Below are 17,445 nucleotides of genomic sequence, written 5' to 3' on the forward strand. Positions count from 1 at the left end.
ATTAATGATTTTTAAGGCATTTACAACCTAATTAGTAACCATTAATAAACTAATTGTAAACCATTTATAAACCCTTTATAAAGGTAGTTTTATTTTAAAGTGGTACCAACGTTTTTATTCAGTATTTATTTAAATCGTAGATGTTTTAAAAGGTTCTTTACACTCATAAAACTAATTTACAAATAAAGTTATTTAAAGAAATTAAGAGACTTATAGAGACAATAACAGAGCAACTACCTAGCAACACCATAGTAGCCACCTGGGATAGCAAAGCAACCACATAGCAACACTCTAGCAACCACTGCTGATAAACACCTTAAACACCTAAAATATGATTACAAACCCATTGTAACTACCTGGAATATCATTAGCATGCACCTGACCTAAATATATAAACATCTGACCTAAGAATCTGACCTAAATATATAAACATAATTCCCCATATGTTGTGCACAAGGTTGGCATATCTAGCTACAGTAGTTGATATCAGTGCATTATACATTATAAACTCTTTATAATCTATTTGTGCACCCAAACAGCTTAAAAAGGCGGATGGTACTGGATGTATAACTGATGCATATAGATAAATATATAGAAGTTATAATATATAGTATAATAATGCTTTACTACTGTGTTTGGTGGCCATCTTGGTTTTTGAACTCATGGTTAGTAAAGGTTCTCCTATTATAACTTAATTGTAATATAATTGTTATAATTTCCTACCTGAAACTCGCGACATAATACTTAACGAGCTTTAGTCAGAGTGCCATTACTGAGCAATACTGGTACTTTTAGTATGTCTCTCTAGTTTTCTGTTATTCTGACTGTAACATTTGTTTTTTTTCTCTCGTTTTTTTTTTTTAACAGGTGTTTTGATGATGATGATGATGATGATGATGATGATGATGATGATGTACCTGGCACATAAACGTCTTAATGTAGCTCTCCATCTTCCATATATTTAGAGGCTGGTTGTGAAACTCACTGTGCATGTCTTCCACTACACCCTGCTACAGTCGTTTGGTGGTAGTTTGATGGCATCTGCAGCTTGTTTCACAGCTTGATATATATATATATATATATATATTGGCACTGTAACATTAGGTGACGTCAGAAATCAGAATAAGCTGTTTTTTTCACTTCTGGAATCAATAAATGCTCAGCTTTTTTTGCTTTTTAACTGCTTTTGCTAACAGTATGTACTGCATAGTTGAACTGCTTTAGTTTAATCCAAACATGTAATAAAAACTTCCATCAAAATATACTTATACTATTGTGCAATTTGTTTTTTTTATATTTTAGCTCCAGTTTATTTTGGAGCATTTCTATTGGTCCATTTATAATACATTTAGAACGTTTTGATACAATGTAAAAAAAATCTCATTATGCCCAAAAAGTGGCATTAAGTTTGTTAAGTGGCAGCAACACATTGAAACAGTAAAAATAGTGATTTGAACTAAAATCTTCTAAAAACAGCAGTAATATATATTTTTCTCTTTTTTTCTGAATTTGCGATTACTGCAAAATGTACAAAATATAATTTGTGACATGTAGCATATGGTATATAACATCTAATTAATCCGCCAGGCTATAAAACGCACATCAAGTACATGAGGAAATGATAATACAATGATTAAAACGCCAATTAAAGCAGCATTGCTTAAGATTTCAGAATGGGGAAACTCAATGTTTGCTCATTTTCATATCATTAAACCAAAAAAAAAAAGAAAATAGAATTAGAATTCAAATAAAAGAGAGCTGGATTTCTAGATGAATCTACTCTAAAAGCAGAGCACACCACAATGCACATTATAAAAGTACTCTTCTGTATGCTATATATGTGTAGTTACACATTCCCACCAGAGAGGTCTCCATTTCCCCAAATCCACAAAATGTACAGACTGACACTTTAAATCACAAAATTACAATTACAAAATTATTTTTAAATCACAGACAGAATGCAAATGTAAGCAATAAGGTAGAATTTATTGAAATGTTATTGAATTTATTTCTACAAACAATATTCACATACAACCAACTTCTTCCAAACATCCATATTCAATAAAAAAAGAGATAATTTAATTCCTTTTTTTATTTCTATAACTTTAAATGTGTGGCTTTGTCTCTGCACAGAGAGAGTGAGAGAGTGTAGATGTTTTTTTGTTTAAAATCCAGGCCTGTATAAAACAGGTCACTCTACAGCACTAATATTATATTAAATAATCAGCTTCCTTCTCATAAGGCAGCTCACTTACTCTAACTGTTATTAGTTATTAAATAAAAACCATAAGATCCATGCTGATGTAGGAATTCAACATCAAGGAGATTTCTGCAAAAAAAAAACATTTATTATGATAATTTATTACAGTATTAGGTATATTTATAGTAAATGCTATATTTGTAATTTTAGGAAACTCACCTTCAGTGTTTAGAGGTTGATTGGAGTCTGGAGGAGAAGATAAATAGAAGATGAACAGAAGTGTAAGAACATCAGAATACACTTTTAAAATGCTTATTTTAAAATAACAATAAATAAGACAAAACATTCAAATGTAAGTCCTAAGTGTAGAGAACACATTGCTTATCCAGTGATGCTGAAACTGCATAAAACAGGAGATTATTTTACAGAAAAACTCTAATTTTAACAAAAAACATTGACTATAAAAATTGACTATAATAAACTGTATTTAAAAATAAAAAATGTTTTGTTTGTTTTTATTTAAAGTTTTAATTCTAAATTCTAAAAAACTAAAAAGTTTACTACCAATTGAACTTTTCTTAACTTTTAAATAGTTAAGAAAAGTTTATACAAATAGTTCTGATGTATGCAGAATTGTGGATGATTGTTTTATACTTATATAGTTATAAGGATTAAAGCTGTATAACACAAAAAAATTAGGAATGGAAAAAATGTCTGGAAAGTAATCAATTATTCTTTTCTCTGAAAATTACTGATTAAAAAATGTATTTTTTTTAAATGTCTTCAGTTACCTATAGTATAATTTTGATGTCATTTACAAAATTTCAGACTCTGCTATTTAGATATAATTAAACAATATAACAAATATTAGAAAAATATATTAGAAAAATATAATATATTAGAAAAAAAAAAAATATATATATATATATCCTTATGAACAGTAGAGTAAATCTACTAAATGGAAGGACAGTATTTAAAAAATACAAGTAGTAATAAAATGCATGTTATTTCAGATCAGTATTGATAATTAACGTCTGCTATTTTATAACATATATATGTGGTTATAGAAGTTTCCTCCATCTGGAATTCAAAAGAACATTATATTATATGTGCAGTATGAGCGCATACCTGGCCTGTCTGGACTGGCTGATCGTGCATAATCTGTGGATGAGGATCGTTAGACTGTGGAGGAGAAGCCTAGTATAGAGGGATGAAAGTGAGAAAGAGAGAGAGAGAGATTTACTAAATATATATTTCTCTATATATCTCAAAATGCATTATATATTTTTAATTTTCTGTTATAATTATAGCCTGCTCACTCTGGGGGGCTGCTGCTGGGGAACGTTGTGTGGTGGGTTATCGAAAGTGACAAGCTGGGAAAAACAACAAAATATATTTAAAAAAAAAACTCACTTACCAGCGCAAAAATATAAAAACAGTAAAAAAAAAATAAAATAAAAAAGAGGATGTTTAGAAAACAGTGTTAGACTGAGTGACTCACGCCTGGGAGCTGAGGAACTGCAGGCATCATGGGAACACTTGGCATCACCTGGAAATGAAAAATGGCCATAAATATGCCATAAAACATATATATTTTACAACAGAATCAAAAATGTACCACCATTGTAAAAAAACCTAAATGTGCATTTATATGCATTTTGCCATATTTATATATTTAATTTTGTCAGAAGTAAAAAAAAATCATAGTATATTGATTTACTTTAATATATATATATATATATTTTGGCTTCTCATATATTTATTATGCAATGATTTCTCTTTAAAAAGTATCTTCTCTACAAGCTTCTCTTGTAATGTTATTTTTGCTCTGACAGTTTTGATGCATTCATTTCCTGAAAGGCCTTCAAAACTAAATTGTTTGAAAGTTTGGGACAATTTCTAATATCTAATAGTTTATTCAAAAATTAATTCATAAACTTCTGAGCTATATAAATGTATGCCATTTTATATTGTACATTTAAGTGCACGCTGTAGTTGTAATGAACTACTGCCACTACTGTCACATTATTCCAAAAAGAGGAAGTTTTAACAATAGAAATAGTGTAATTTGACCTAAAATATGTAAAAATTGGCTCCTCCTGTAACTTTTTGCACTAAATTCAGTGATCGTAATTATACTTATACTTATAATTTATAATGAGGGATCATGAAAAAAGTACAGTAGGTAAAAGTGGCGTTTGATATATTGTTTCAAATTAAATTGTGTCAATTTGTTTTGTTTTTAAAACATGTTTAAAACTCTAGTTTATAGAAATAGTTCTGATGTATGCAGAATTGTGGATGATTGTTTTATACTTATATAGTTATAAGGATTAAAGCTGTGCAACACTGAGAATTTTAGAATGGAAAAAATGTCTGGAAAGTAATCGATTATTCTTTTCTCTGAAAATTATTGATTAAAACATGTTTTTTTTTTTAGTTACCTATAGTATAATTTTGATGTTGTTTACAAAATTTCAGTGTATGCTATTTAGAAATAATTAAACAATATAACAAATATTATTAATAGAAATAAAATATACATATATATCCTTATGAACAGTAGAGTAAATCTAAATGGAAGGACAGTATTTAAAATGTTCTATACTCTTTACTAGTATACTATACTAAACTATATTGCACACACATATATATATATAGACAGTACATGTATGTGTATGTATGTGTGCACATCAATAGCTTTTTTTTACAGAAGAAAGTACTAGGTGGGTGGAAATAAGGCAGTAAAGAAGGGAAAAGTGATACCTGTCTCTGCTGCGTGAAGTCATAGGGGTAGTACTGAAATATAGAAAAGAGCACACATGGTTACAGCGGTATCTCCAATTTGCCAGTTTTAGAAAGATATGCTCGGGCCCTCCTCCCTCTAATTAACTATAATAAGACGCTGCCCTGGGATGCTTTTAAAAGAACATATTGAAGTTGCTCTGGCAGTAATTTACAGCGTATAATTAAAATATCCCCTGTCTTCATCTGACTTATGATTTAGCAAAATAGCAGTGGTGCTAAAAGCAGTAATAACATCCATGGAAAATCCTCCAGCTACGTTACTTGTTGCTTGTTGCTAGTTGCTAGCTGCTAACAGCCAGTGGCTAATCAAAGCCTGCAGCCCAGAGGCTCCCCTAATATATAAGCAGCTGCCCCAGTCTCCCCATAATCTCCAGACTGACTGGTAGAATATCAAAAACCAATGTTTTACAAGCTGCATATAGCTACTGAAGCTACACAGAACAATTACATGGTTTTCTGTTTCAGGAAGGGTCTAATGCAGACATGCTTGGCTTTACTGGGCTAAAAAGTGCTTGGGCCCCTGAGAATTGCCGCTTGCAGTTATATTTTAAGTGATTATATACAGCATAGACTGCGTATAGCTGGACAGAGCATCGTCTCTCAAAAGTGAAGCCACCACAGGTCGGGCGCCCCCTGCTGTTCGGTTGCAGAAAGCTATAAATCTGTGTTAAATCCACCCATCCCCATAGGTTTAAATGGCAAAACAGACAACTTTCAATCACGTTTTTTTTTTCCAATATACTGTAATTCTACTTTCATTATTTAAATGCAGCAGCTTTAGTGTAACCTCTGCTTATATTGTCAAATTTTTATATCCCCACATAATTCGTTTTTTAAAACGTTATTCAGCTCTATTCAAATAGACTGTCAGCTCTGCTCCGCCCCGCTCTGCTCTGCAGCCTGCGACCTCGAGGAATCCCTCAGGGGCGGGGTTATTTAAATGAGTAGGCGGTTTCTCCACAGTCTTTTTTTTTTCCTCACTCCTCTGGTCTCTACTGCGCTCTACAGACTCGGGTATCAAGATCGCCAACATGGAGGAAGATTTTGACTTCATTTTCTTTAAATGAATGGGAATGGAGACACGGCGTCCATCTTTTTTTTTACAGTCTCTGATATATACAGTCTTTCCTTTTTTTTTTGCTTGTTTTTATCATTCTTCCCATGCTACTAATAGCCACAGAGAAGTCAGACATGTTTAAAAAGTTTTAAGAAGATTAGCATATAAAAGAAAGCATATAAAATACTTTACTCACAATTTCCACACTCTTTCTGCCGGGAACCTTAGGAAGAGAGTATTTGATGAAGCCCTGGGATGGGAAAGCCTATAAAGTAAGAGGAAATCATGTATGTTAAACCAGTGAGGTTTAGGAATATTTTGTCTTTATGAAATTGTGCTTTCCTGCAAAAACCTTATTTCTTCAAAATGGTAATTTCACAGGAAATCTTTATGAAAATATTTTATTACATGTAATTTTGTAGTCTTTCAATTCGTCAAGTCGTTTTTGCAAACAACATTGTCCTTATAGGGATATAATTAGTATAGTAGTATATTGTAAGATTTAAATATGATCAGAAGAACCCAATTGGTCCAAAAACAACATTTTATCTATCCATAGTTAGTAAATAAACTAGTTTCAAACGTAAACTTGGATGAAAATGTTTACCTGGCCCATGTTTCTGTCTAAACTGGCTGTAGAAACCTTTGCCTGGGATTCCCACCATCTTATTTTTAATCAATTATATGTTTTTATGTTGTCAGGCGACCACCAGATGGTACAGGCAGTGTCTCCATATAAGGCCAACGGGTTAACGTATTAAAAAATGTAGAATCATGATGCAGAAATGCGGAAATATAACGTCCTCATAAGAGGACACAGGGTCTGAAGAGGATATAGTTAATATTAGGGGTGCGTGATTTAGGATAAGCAATATTTTTGTATATTTTTGTATATTTTTAGACATAATAGGAATCTGGTGCTTGTTTTGTGTGTTATACAAATAGTAAATGCCCCTAAAATACAGTACATAATTAAAATACATTTTTGGAACGTTTTGGAATTTTCCCTATATTAATAATACAAATAATAACATACATAGTGTTTTAATTACTGCATCTTCAATGGTCACTGGTATTCCAAACCACAATATTGGATGGATATATTAGATATATTTGTTATGAAACTTGAGAATAGTGTACATTTCAGTGTGTAACTATTTATTTAATACTATATTATGAGCCATATATTTTGTGCAGCACTATGTAATATATATTTCTATCTATTACTTTTACTTTTTAATCATTGTTTAGAAGTTTTTAAAGAACCATATTCAGAGATTTTAGCGATATTATTATATATATATATATATATATATAAATATATAATATATATTTAATATAAAACTATATAAAGAACACACTCACAGGTCCAGCACCAGCTCCTCCTACTGGAGATCCCTGGAACTGTGGAGGAAAGACCTGAAAATACAGATCCCAGATCAGAGAGTGAGCCCCAGGCTAAAGGAAATGATGTAATAGAATATAAATATGATGAAATTAAAGACAGGATTTAAAGAAATGGTACGTACAATCTCCATACTGATGGGGGCGTTGAAAGCAGGCTGTCCATTGGTAGAGAAGAAGTCGTTAGTGCCCTTCAAATCAAATCCAACAGTTTTATGCTGATACATAAATAAAATAAATATATATATATATATATATTTACGCTAAGATAAAAGAATCTGCATATATCTGAACTCTCTGAATGTCTATAGTCTGAAGTCTGCTCTGGATTGAATGGAAGTGTATATTTCCCTGCACATCCTACTGCTTATATATGTGTATAAATATATATAAATATACAAACCTGTGCAGAAGGTCCAGGTCTTGGATTTCCATAGTGCGGCAAGTAGTTGAAGAATGGTGATATCTGCAAACACATAACAGGCATTTAGAAACTTAATTATTTTTTTTTTTAAATCAGTTTTGTATTGTTTTTTGCAAGTACTTTATGTTTACAGGTTTACATTTACAAATATGACTAAATAAGTACAGACAGAGCATTGACTGTATGGGTTTAAACTTGAACATAAGCTTGAATATAATCAAGCTAGTTACATTTTTTATTAGTAGAAATATAAGTGAAATATTTAGCCAACTAATTATGTTTATACTATTGCAAATCTGATAGATTTTCCTATTATTGCATGATTTTTAACCCCTGTGCTAGATAGAGCTCTGTAATGTAAATTACCACTATGGCTGCAGTTTAACCCTATATATTTTATATCGTATACAATATATCGTGACACAGAAATATCATGATATTAAAAATACATATTGTGATAATAGGGCTGTTCTGTCTTAAAAGTAGTCCATTATTTACTGTGAAGCTTTAGGTGTATTTATTGTATAATATAAGTTTTAGTTTGCAGTTTATATGCATGCACTAAATATTCTGCAATATTATTTGCTGCATTATATTATTTTATGCTGTATTATTTATTTTGCCACATTATGATTATACTGTTATACTATTATACTATATTCCTGAAATGAATGAATTATTTTAGTTTTTCTATATCGGCAAGTATATCGTTAAAATCGCAAAAATACCCTGAAATATCGTGATATTATTTTAGAGCCGTATCGCCCACCCCTACTGGAGAGTGATACAACTTAAAATCTGTGCACTGTGCACGCACTACCCTTAATACATCTTTATTTACAGGGGTCAGATTGTGAACTGAACTGAGGCTTTCTGCTTTATTGAGGTTGAAAAAGACACTTTTTACGTGAGCTTTAAACTGCATTAAAGATAAAACCTTTAAAAAACATATACATTAACATGCAGCTGAAGGCCTCAATAGAATAATCCTTGTTTATGCAAATAATTATAGTAATTTAGTGTATTCACAGAGCCTGGTGACTTAATAGTGGTTTTATTTAGCGATTTTAATGCAGTGTCACTACTGTTAAGTTCAAAAAGTAGATTTCTATCTATCTCACACGCATTTCTAAATAAAATTTATTCATTTTTAATATATTTTAGATACGATTACATGTGAATAATCACAGCAAACTGTGTGATTGATTTTAAAGAACTATCTAAAAGATACCTACCGGTGCAGAAGACACCATTGTGACAAAAGACAGGCAGAGGATGGAGCTCCACATGGCTGTAGAAGTGAACTGCTGTCCGCAGAGTAGAGATACGATCCTGTGAACATCAGCATAATAGAATAACTCATTCAGACTCATCGTATAAATCTGTAGTATCACTGCACAGATCACAGCAGGTGTGCAGGTCGGTCTCACCTGAGGTTGAGCTGGCGATGAAGGCCGTCAGTAGTGGAGCTGATGAGCAGCGCTGGGTGAAAGGCAGTGAGAGCCGCCTGGTTTATATTCACTCTCAGGTTGGGCTGTTAGCCAATGGCCTCCTACGTTCAGACTTTGTGATGACCTCAGACAGGTGAGCATGGTAATTTAGCAAATGACCTGTAGCAGACACTGTGTGTGTGTCATATCAGGCCAGGTATGATTATGATGATAATACAGCTGAGGACTGCAGACATCCCTGAAGCACTGGTGAACTCTCTCAACCTATATATATATATATATATAAAATAAAGAGAGAACTTCAGTTTCTGAATCAGTTTCTCTGATTTTGCTATTTCTAGGTTTATGTTTGAGTAAGATGAACATTGTTGTTTTATTCTATAAACTACAGACAACATTTCTCCCAAATTCCAAATAAAAATATTCTCATTTAGAGCATTTATTTGCAGAAAATGAGAAATGACTGAAATAACAAAAAAAAAAAGATGCAGAGCTTTCAGACCTCAAATAATGCAAAGAAAACAACAAGTTCATATTAATTAAGTAGTTTTAGGAGTTCAGAAATCATCAATATTTGGTGGAATAACCCTGGTTGGTTTTTAATCACAGTTTTTTTTCATGCATCTTGGCATCATGTTCTCCTCCACCAGTCTTACACACTGCTTTTGGATAACTTTATGCTGCTTTACTCCTGGTGCAAAAAAAAAAAATTCAAGCAGTTCAGTTTGGTGGTTTGATGGCTTGTGAGGTTTTTAATTTGAGAAATGGTCAAAATAATGAAAAAGATGCATTGCTTTCAAACCTCAAATAATGCAAAGAAAACAAGACGTTAATTTAGAAATTAATATAGTTTAATATTTAATGTTTTAGGAAGAGTTCAGAAATCAATATTTGTAAGAATAACCCTGATTTTTAATCACAGATTTTATGTTTCTTGGCATGCTCTCTCTCCACCAGTCTTTCATACTGCTTTGCATACTACTCCTGGCAGACTTGATGGCTTGTGATCATTAATCTTCTTCCTCTTGATTGCACTGTTGAGGTTTTATCTTCTTCATAGTTAGATTTTTGTACGTATGTTTGTGTGTTAATACATATATTAAATAAACAAAGAGATTATGTGCTTTTTATATTTACTTTTAATTTAGTTTTAATTGATTTCAGACCATATAAACACAAGATATTTCATGTGCATCGGACCAAAGATTAAAAGTACCATTCAGTCCAAATACCAGGGTCAGTACACTTCTGTGATGCAGCAAATGCAGCCTTATTTTCAGCAAGACAATGAAAGAATGGTGTCTCAAGAGCTTTTTATTTTTATTTTTTTATTTTTTTATTTCAGGGACCCCTGATTCTAGTTAATGTGTATGTGTGTGTGTGTGATCACCTTATCATAACCAACAGCACAGTGCCATTCTCAAAATATGAATTAACAATAAACAGAAGAAACGTATTGTACAGTTTATTATTTTATTTAAACTCAAATCATTAATGCGGTACAAAACAACAAAAAATTAAAAAACAGAAACAAAGCTTAACCAATTTTAACGTTTTTTTTTTCTTTTAATGCATCCAGGCAAAGAAACTTTTATCTGCTCATCCATATGCAAATTTAATGCCTAAAACTTACTTAAAATTTAATGACTAAAACATTAAAAGCAGCTTTTTTTGTCTTTAGCTTTTAAGTGTAGTAGTCAGCTTCTCATCAGATTGTCTGGAAAAAAAATAAGAAAAACAAGATAATCAGAAACAGCAGAAAAATTTATACAAAACTGCAGCAAGACATCCATCCAATGTTACCTGCTATTATTATTATTAATAATATTTAATAAATCATGTTCTCGACCCATTTAAAACAGACATTAATTGACAAGTGGAGATTATTATAATATATTAAATAATTAAATTGAATAAATATATAATAAATAATAAATAATAGGCATTATTTAAACATGCTTTGTGGCACCTTTGTTTAGTTAATAGTAATGCATGTGCATAATAACAATTTGTAACTATAAATTTCATAAAAATATATAAATATATATAATGCACATGTATAAAATATATATAATATAAGTGTCGCTTATGACTTATGACTCATCATAAGGTGTTATAATTGTCTTAAATTGTAAAATATCATGTATATTGAAGCATTTTCAAGTGTAATGTATATTGATAATAGGATTGGGCCATGTGGCTTAAAAAGCTTATATCTTGATATGTTAATGAGAACTGGTGATATATTTTGATGCAATAATAAATATATAATATAATACATATATTTTTTTTATATATTAAATGTAAGATTGAATGTGGCATTTCACCATACTGACTTTTAGCAAATTGCTCTGGAGTTTGTTGTTTGGAGTTTTTAATATATCAATATTTACTTATATGTATATATATATATTGCAAAGCCCTAATATGCTACTGATATATTTTAACAATTATATCAAAATCAAGGCTTCATTTTATATGAGATATTTAAATATTACATGTTAGGGTACCACTTTAAAATAAGACTACCTTAATAAAGGGTTTATAAATGGTTAATTACAGTTTAGTTTATTAACGGTTACTAATTAGGTTGTAAATGCCTTAAAAATCATTAATAATCAGTTATAACACATACGTACAAAGGGCAACAATATAACCTGTTGATTGCCAAATAGTGAACCCACAGCCATCTATACTGTTGCCCTTTCTACGTATGTGTTATAACTGATTATTAATGATTTTTTAAGGCATTTACAACCTAATTTGTAATCATTAATACACTAACCATTTAAAGCATTTATAAACCCTTTATAAAGGTAGTCTTATTTTAAAGTGGTACCCATATTAGTATAGTATTTAATTAATTTGGTGGCATTATTGGCTGTTTTTAGAAATGTTCTAATGGATATTTATAATAAAATATATAGAGTTAGAATATAGACATAGCTAAAAGTACTGCTGTTACATAATAATAATAAGAGTCTGGTCAAATGTGCTGGTAATTACATTCCTCAGTGATGATGGTGCACCATTACGCCCACTTTCACTCTGACCATTAAATATTGGTTAGATAAGTGAAGCTTATGGTGCTGCTGGTGGTTGAGGTGATTCACCTGTTTTTAGTCATCGTTCTCATCATCATCATCACTCCTGGGAAGAGGGGCCTGGAACCACACACACACACACACACACACACACACACACACACACACACACATTTAATTACCACTTATACTGTATATACTGTTGACTGATAATGTGCTGCAGAGCTGGTGGAGCTGGTATAATGATAATGGTGTACCCGGGCAACAGGAGCTACAGGGGCAACTGGGACAGCAGGTGCGGCTGGGGCAGCGGGAGCAAAGCCGAATGGGTAGAGCTGAAAACAACAGAGAAAAACAAATTAATATATATATATTTATATATATTACTGAATAGATAACTGCATTCATTATACAAGTCCAAAAAACACAATAAATAGAATGTATTACACTGTATTACACTGACATAAATGGCTAATATCATAAAACATTGGACTACTCTCATTTTACTATCATAAAACATGGGACTGCAGTAAATGACCCACTAATTCAGGGGTGTGAAAACTACGGCCCGCGGGTCATTTGTGGCCTATTTCCTTTTTTGGAGCGGCCTGCAAGGTATTTTAGAAATAGAATGAAAGTTGGCCCGCTGTTAAGCAGGTTTTTATAATGTGAGATTCTAAGTTTGAACGCTAGGTGTCAGAAACGGGCCAAAGAGTCTAAAAGCGGAGAGGGTGCGCAGTTCTAGCGCAGAAAAACGGGCCAAAGAGTCTAAAAGCAGAGAGAGTGCGCAGTTTTAGCGCAGAAAAAAAAACAGGCCAAAGAGTCTAAAAGCAGAGAGAGTGCTCAGTTTAAGCACAGAAAAACAGGCCAAAGAGTCTAAAAGCAGAGAGAGTGCGCAGTTTTAGCGCAGAAAAAAAAAACAGGCCAAAGAGTCTAAAAGCAGAGAGAGTGCTCAGTTTAAGCACAGAAAAACGGGCCAAAGAGTCTAAAAGCGGAGAGAGTGCTCAGTTTTAGCGCAGAAAAAAAAAAAAAACAGGCCAAAGAGTCTAAAAGCGGAGAGAGTGTTCAGTTGTAGTGCAGAGAAATGGGCCAAAGAGTCTAAAAGCGGAGAGGGTGTGCAGTTTTTAAATCATATAATTTATTCAATTTATTCAGGAAAACATGACTTATTCAAGTCTCTCATATTACCCAGTTTTTATACTAGGGAAGCAGAGGGCTGTGTGAGTCCGAAATAATAATTAAATTCAGAATTGTGTATTATTTTACAGAAAAAAACAGCGTAAGATGCTCATTACCGTTCTAAATGAAGCCTTTTAGTGTTTGTTTCATTTGTGTTCTTTATCGTTAAGTAATTATCGAACTATTAACTATTTGTTAAGTTTGGCACGTCAGTAAATATACAATAAAACAGCAATAAAAGTGAAGTTAAAAGCAGTTAAAAGTTTTGACACTCACAACTTCAATGCTATCTCTGCCTGCAGGCTGGGGAATCTCGTGTTTGATGAAGCCACGAGCAGGAAGGGCCTGAATAAAACACACACAAACACACAGACTTACGGTTAAAAACTGTTTTTAAAAGTTTTTAAGAAATTCTCTGCTACTGAATGATCAAATCCAGAGCTAAATCCACACTAAACATGGATTAGTTATTAAAACAGACTTATTAAAAACAGAGGTGGAAAGTAATGAATTACATTTACTCACATTACTGTAATTGAGTGTTTATGAGTAATTTGTATGAGTAATTTTTAAAGTAGTTTTTAAAATAGGTGATTTTACTTTTACTCAAGTACATTTTGACACAAGTAATTTACTTTGCTACATTGAAAAACTCCTCGTTACTGAGTAAATAATAAAAACATGCTGGGAAAAAACAATGGTCTGAATTAAAAAACAAATACTGCTGAACAAATACTGAAATGCCTGAAAGGTCAAAATTATTATGTGGAATAATAGTTCATTAAAAACAATTTAATTAATGATTTGTTGTACTTTTTCTACATCAAATAATTAAAAGTAACTATGTAACTTTTACTCAAAGTACATTTTAAATTGAGTACTTTTTCACTTTTACTCGAGTAGATTTTTAGATGAGTACTTTTTTACTTTTACTCGAGCAGATTTTTAGATGGGTACTTATACTTTTACTCGAGTAGAATTTTAGCAAAGTAAAGGTACTTTTACTTAATTACAATTTTTCAGTACTTTTTCCACCTCTGGTTAAAACTGAAGTGAAACTCACGTGAGCTGCAGCTGCCTGCTGAGCCAGGAGCTGTAAAACACAAATCATATAATTTCACTTACATAATCAATACCTGCAGGAACTCAGCTCTCTCTCTCTAACAGCAGCTTTCAGAGCTCTCGCGCTGCTGCTGGTAAATTAGATGTTCGTGTGAAAACTGAGATAGTCCTACTTACGATCTCCACCTCAGAGGGCACGGCAGCAGCAGCAGCGACGGGGGCACCCGGGGCAGCAAGAGCCTGAAAGTGACATTTTAGACTTTAAGCATCATTTATGCAATATTTTTTAATCCTACTGTACTGTCAGAACAACAGTGAACATCCTGGGCTTTTCAGTGAGACCTCAATTATGTGAGTGTTTGTGGCCAAAAGAGCACAGGGACTTTCTTTTCATAACTGTGGCAACAATCACAGCTTTCACCTCTTCTAGCAACAAGAAACATAAGCAGATATTTAGTTTCTGTTGCTAATAATGAATTTCTTAACTTTATTATAGAATGATTTTAGAAATTCATCAGCTAATAATGAATTTCTTAACTTTATTATAGAATGATTTTAGAAATTCATCAGCTAATAATGAATTTCTTAACTTTATTATAGAATGATTTTAGAAATGTACAGCAATTTTAACCATTTTAAATCACATCATTTATTCAGTGTCCTCTGTAGTAGAAATGGAATATAATCAAGAGGAAGATGGATGATCACAATCCATCAAACCACCAAACTGAACTGCTTGAATTTTTACACCAGGAGTAAAGCAGCATAAAGTTATCCAAAAGCAGTGTGTAAGACTGGTGGAGGAGGAGAACATGATGCCAAGATGCATGAAAAAACTGTGATTAAAAACCAACCAGGATTATTCCACCAAATATTGATGATTTCTGAACTCTTAAAACTTTATGAATATGAACTTCTTTGTTTTCTTCGCATTATTTGAGGTCTGAAAGTTCTGCATCTTTTTTTTTTTTTTTTTTGGATATTTTAGACATTTCTCATTTTCTGCAAAATGACCCAGTGACCCTGCATTCTGTAAGTAAAGTCACATGATCACATATATTCACACACTGTCCTGTGAAGCTCTCAGGATGTTCAGTATGGTTTTAAAGTGAGTAAGACATTTTTTCACATCTGTTAAAGGATCTGTGACTTATGCTGTACATCACAATGAGATCTTTTAGGTTAAAATGGGTTGAGAATAGAATATATAGAATAGAATATATAACCTACCTGTGGAGCCACACGGACGGGCTTGTACTCCAACTCGTAGTACAGCATTTGCTGTGAGATAGAGATGATACCAGAGATGAGAAACATATATATATACATATATATACACACTAAGAAAGTAAGTACAGATTTGTACTTAAAAGAGTATAAAGCTTGTCTCTGGGGCTGTATCTTATATTGAGGTACAAAAAAGTACCGTTCAGTTAAAGTCCTTTTTTGTACCCATGGTTTTTGTGCCAGTAAAGATTATAAAGATTATAAACATTATCATCAACTAAATATGGCTCAAAAACGTGATGATCCAAAATTGTCTGGCTTTCAAATAAAAATGTGCAATTAAAATATATATTGTTTATTAGTGCAGTGATACAGAATACTGAATGTACCTTTTAGCTGCAGGTTAAATGGTACAAATCTGTACTTATTGCTGTTAGAAATGACTTTGGACCCTGTAAAGACCAATATTGTACAATTATAAAGAGTGTACCTTTTGAGTACAAAAAAGTACTCATATCGTACCTCTGTTTTTTTTTTTAGAGTGTATATATACATATGTCTTACCATGTTGATCCAATAAGACTCAACCAAGCAGATCTACAGATTCACATTAATCTTATAGCAGAATATTAAATAATCAGCATATATATGTATATAGATACTCACCGGAGCGCAGAGGGCCACTCCAATGACACATGCCAACAAAACGAGGGATTTCATGATGAATCTGAAGAAGTGTCTGGAAAAAATCAAGAAATATGAAATTTCACTCCAATATGAAAACTCCACTCCAGTGAACGCATGTAGAGTAATAATACAAGTTAATGCAAGTTATAGATATATAGATATATATATAGAGAGAGAGATATGTAGAGCTATAAGCTGGTATCTCACCTGTATTTGACGCTGGAGTGTATAGATGAAGTGGAGGTGTTGATGAAGTTCAGTGCTCATGCTATGGGAGATCTGCTGCTTTATATTGGCCCGTAGCACGAAGCACCAGCACGGGCTGACACGGCTTGGTGAGGGGCCAAGTCCATTTTTGGAAAACAAGAAAAAAAAAAAGCTTTTTGGATGATCTTTAATTTGGCAGAGGATATAATTACAGCCTGTTTGATGCTTTACATCAATGGGTGTCTGATGGTACATAAATTAATTAAACGTAATCACTGTAATAAATCTATGGGGAGGTTGTTGGGTTCGTAATGGCCCTCGAACAGGCGTGACCGCACACGCTCTCCTCCTGCGTAAACTCACAAGTCTGCTTTTTCCTCCGGAGGTAAGAAGGCTCTGGGTGAAGAAGCCGTGGTGGTTTCTCGCAATAGAAGATCCTCAGAAATGCCTGAGACTGAGGTCGACAGCAATTAAGACAATTAAGGACGTTTTGGGTGCGAGAAAAGATGGCAAGTTTTTGTGGAAGGATTCTGACACCCACCACATCCACACAGAAGGAGAAAACGTGTGAAAAACTTCGTATAAAATCTCGTAAAAAAATCTCATAAACTGTAAAAAAAAAAAACATTAAACTGTTTAATGCTAAAAGTAAAAAATTATAAGTTTATAAAAAATATTGGCATGTTTTTGTAGAA

At 32.4% G+C, this 17,445-nt stretch overlaps 2 protein-coding genes across 2 annotated transcripts; both read right to left on the reverse strand.

Moving 5' to 3' along the window:
• Positions 1-1,967: 1,967 nt before the first annotated feature.
• Positions 1,968-9,383, reverse strand: scpp5 (secretory calcium-binding phosphoprotein 5). Its single transcript, XM_022681624.2, has 12 exons — positions 9,324-9,383; positions 9,129-9,225; positions 7,873-7,935; positions 7,595-7,660; positions 7,431-7,484; positions 6,262-6,330; positions 4,967-4,999; positions 3,702-3,749; positions 3,520-3,573; positions 3,329-3,397; positions 2,420-2,446; positions 1,968-2,329 (listed from the first exon to the last, which is right to left on the reverse strand). Exons 2-11 carry the CDS (start codon positions 9,180-9,182, stop codon positions 2,429-2,431), a joined length of 528 nt encoding a protein of 175 aa, XP_022537345.2. The 5' UTR covers positions 9,183-9,225; positions 9,324-9,383; the 3' UTR covers positions 1,968-2,329; positions 2,420-2,428.
• A 1,605-nt stretch (positions 9,384-10,988) lies between these two features.
• On the reverse strand, positions 10,989-16,845 carry scpp7 (secretory calcium-binding phosphoprotein 7). The gene is made up of 9 exons (XM_022681574.2): positions 16,751-16,845; positions 16,523-16,595; positions 15,860-15,910; positions 14,807-14,869; positions 14,631-14,660; positions 13,844-13,912; positions 12,646-12,723; positions 12,458-12,508; positions 10,989-11,061 (listed from the first exon to the last, which is right to left on the reverse strand). The coding sequence occupies exons 2-8, from the start codon at positions 16,574-16,576 to the stop codon at positions 12,464-12,466; spliced, it is 390 nt and encodes a 129-aa protein (XP_022537295.1). The 5' UTR covers positions 16,577-16,595; positions 16,751-16,845; the 3' UTR covers positions 10,989-11,061; positions 12,458-12,463.
• Positions 16,846-17,445: the final 600 nt, after the last annotated feature.

The sequence above is a fragment of the Astyanax mexicanus genome, chromosome 25, assembly GCF_023375975.1.
Source record: "Astyanax mexicanus isolate ESR-SI-001 chromosome 25, AstMex3_surface, whole genome shotgun sequence".
In the NCBI taxonomy this organism is placed as follows: Eukaryota; Metazoa; Chordata; class Actinopteri; order Characiformes; family Acestrorhamphidae; genus Astyanax; species Astyanax mexicanus.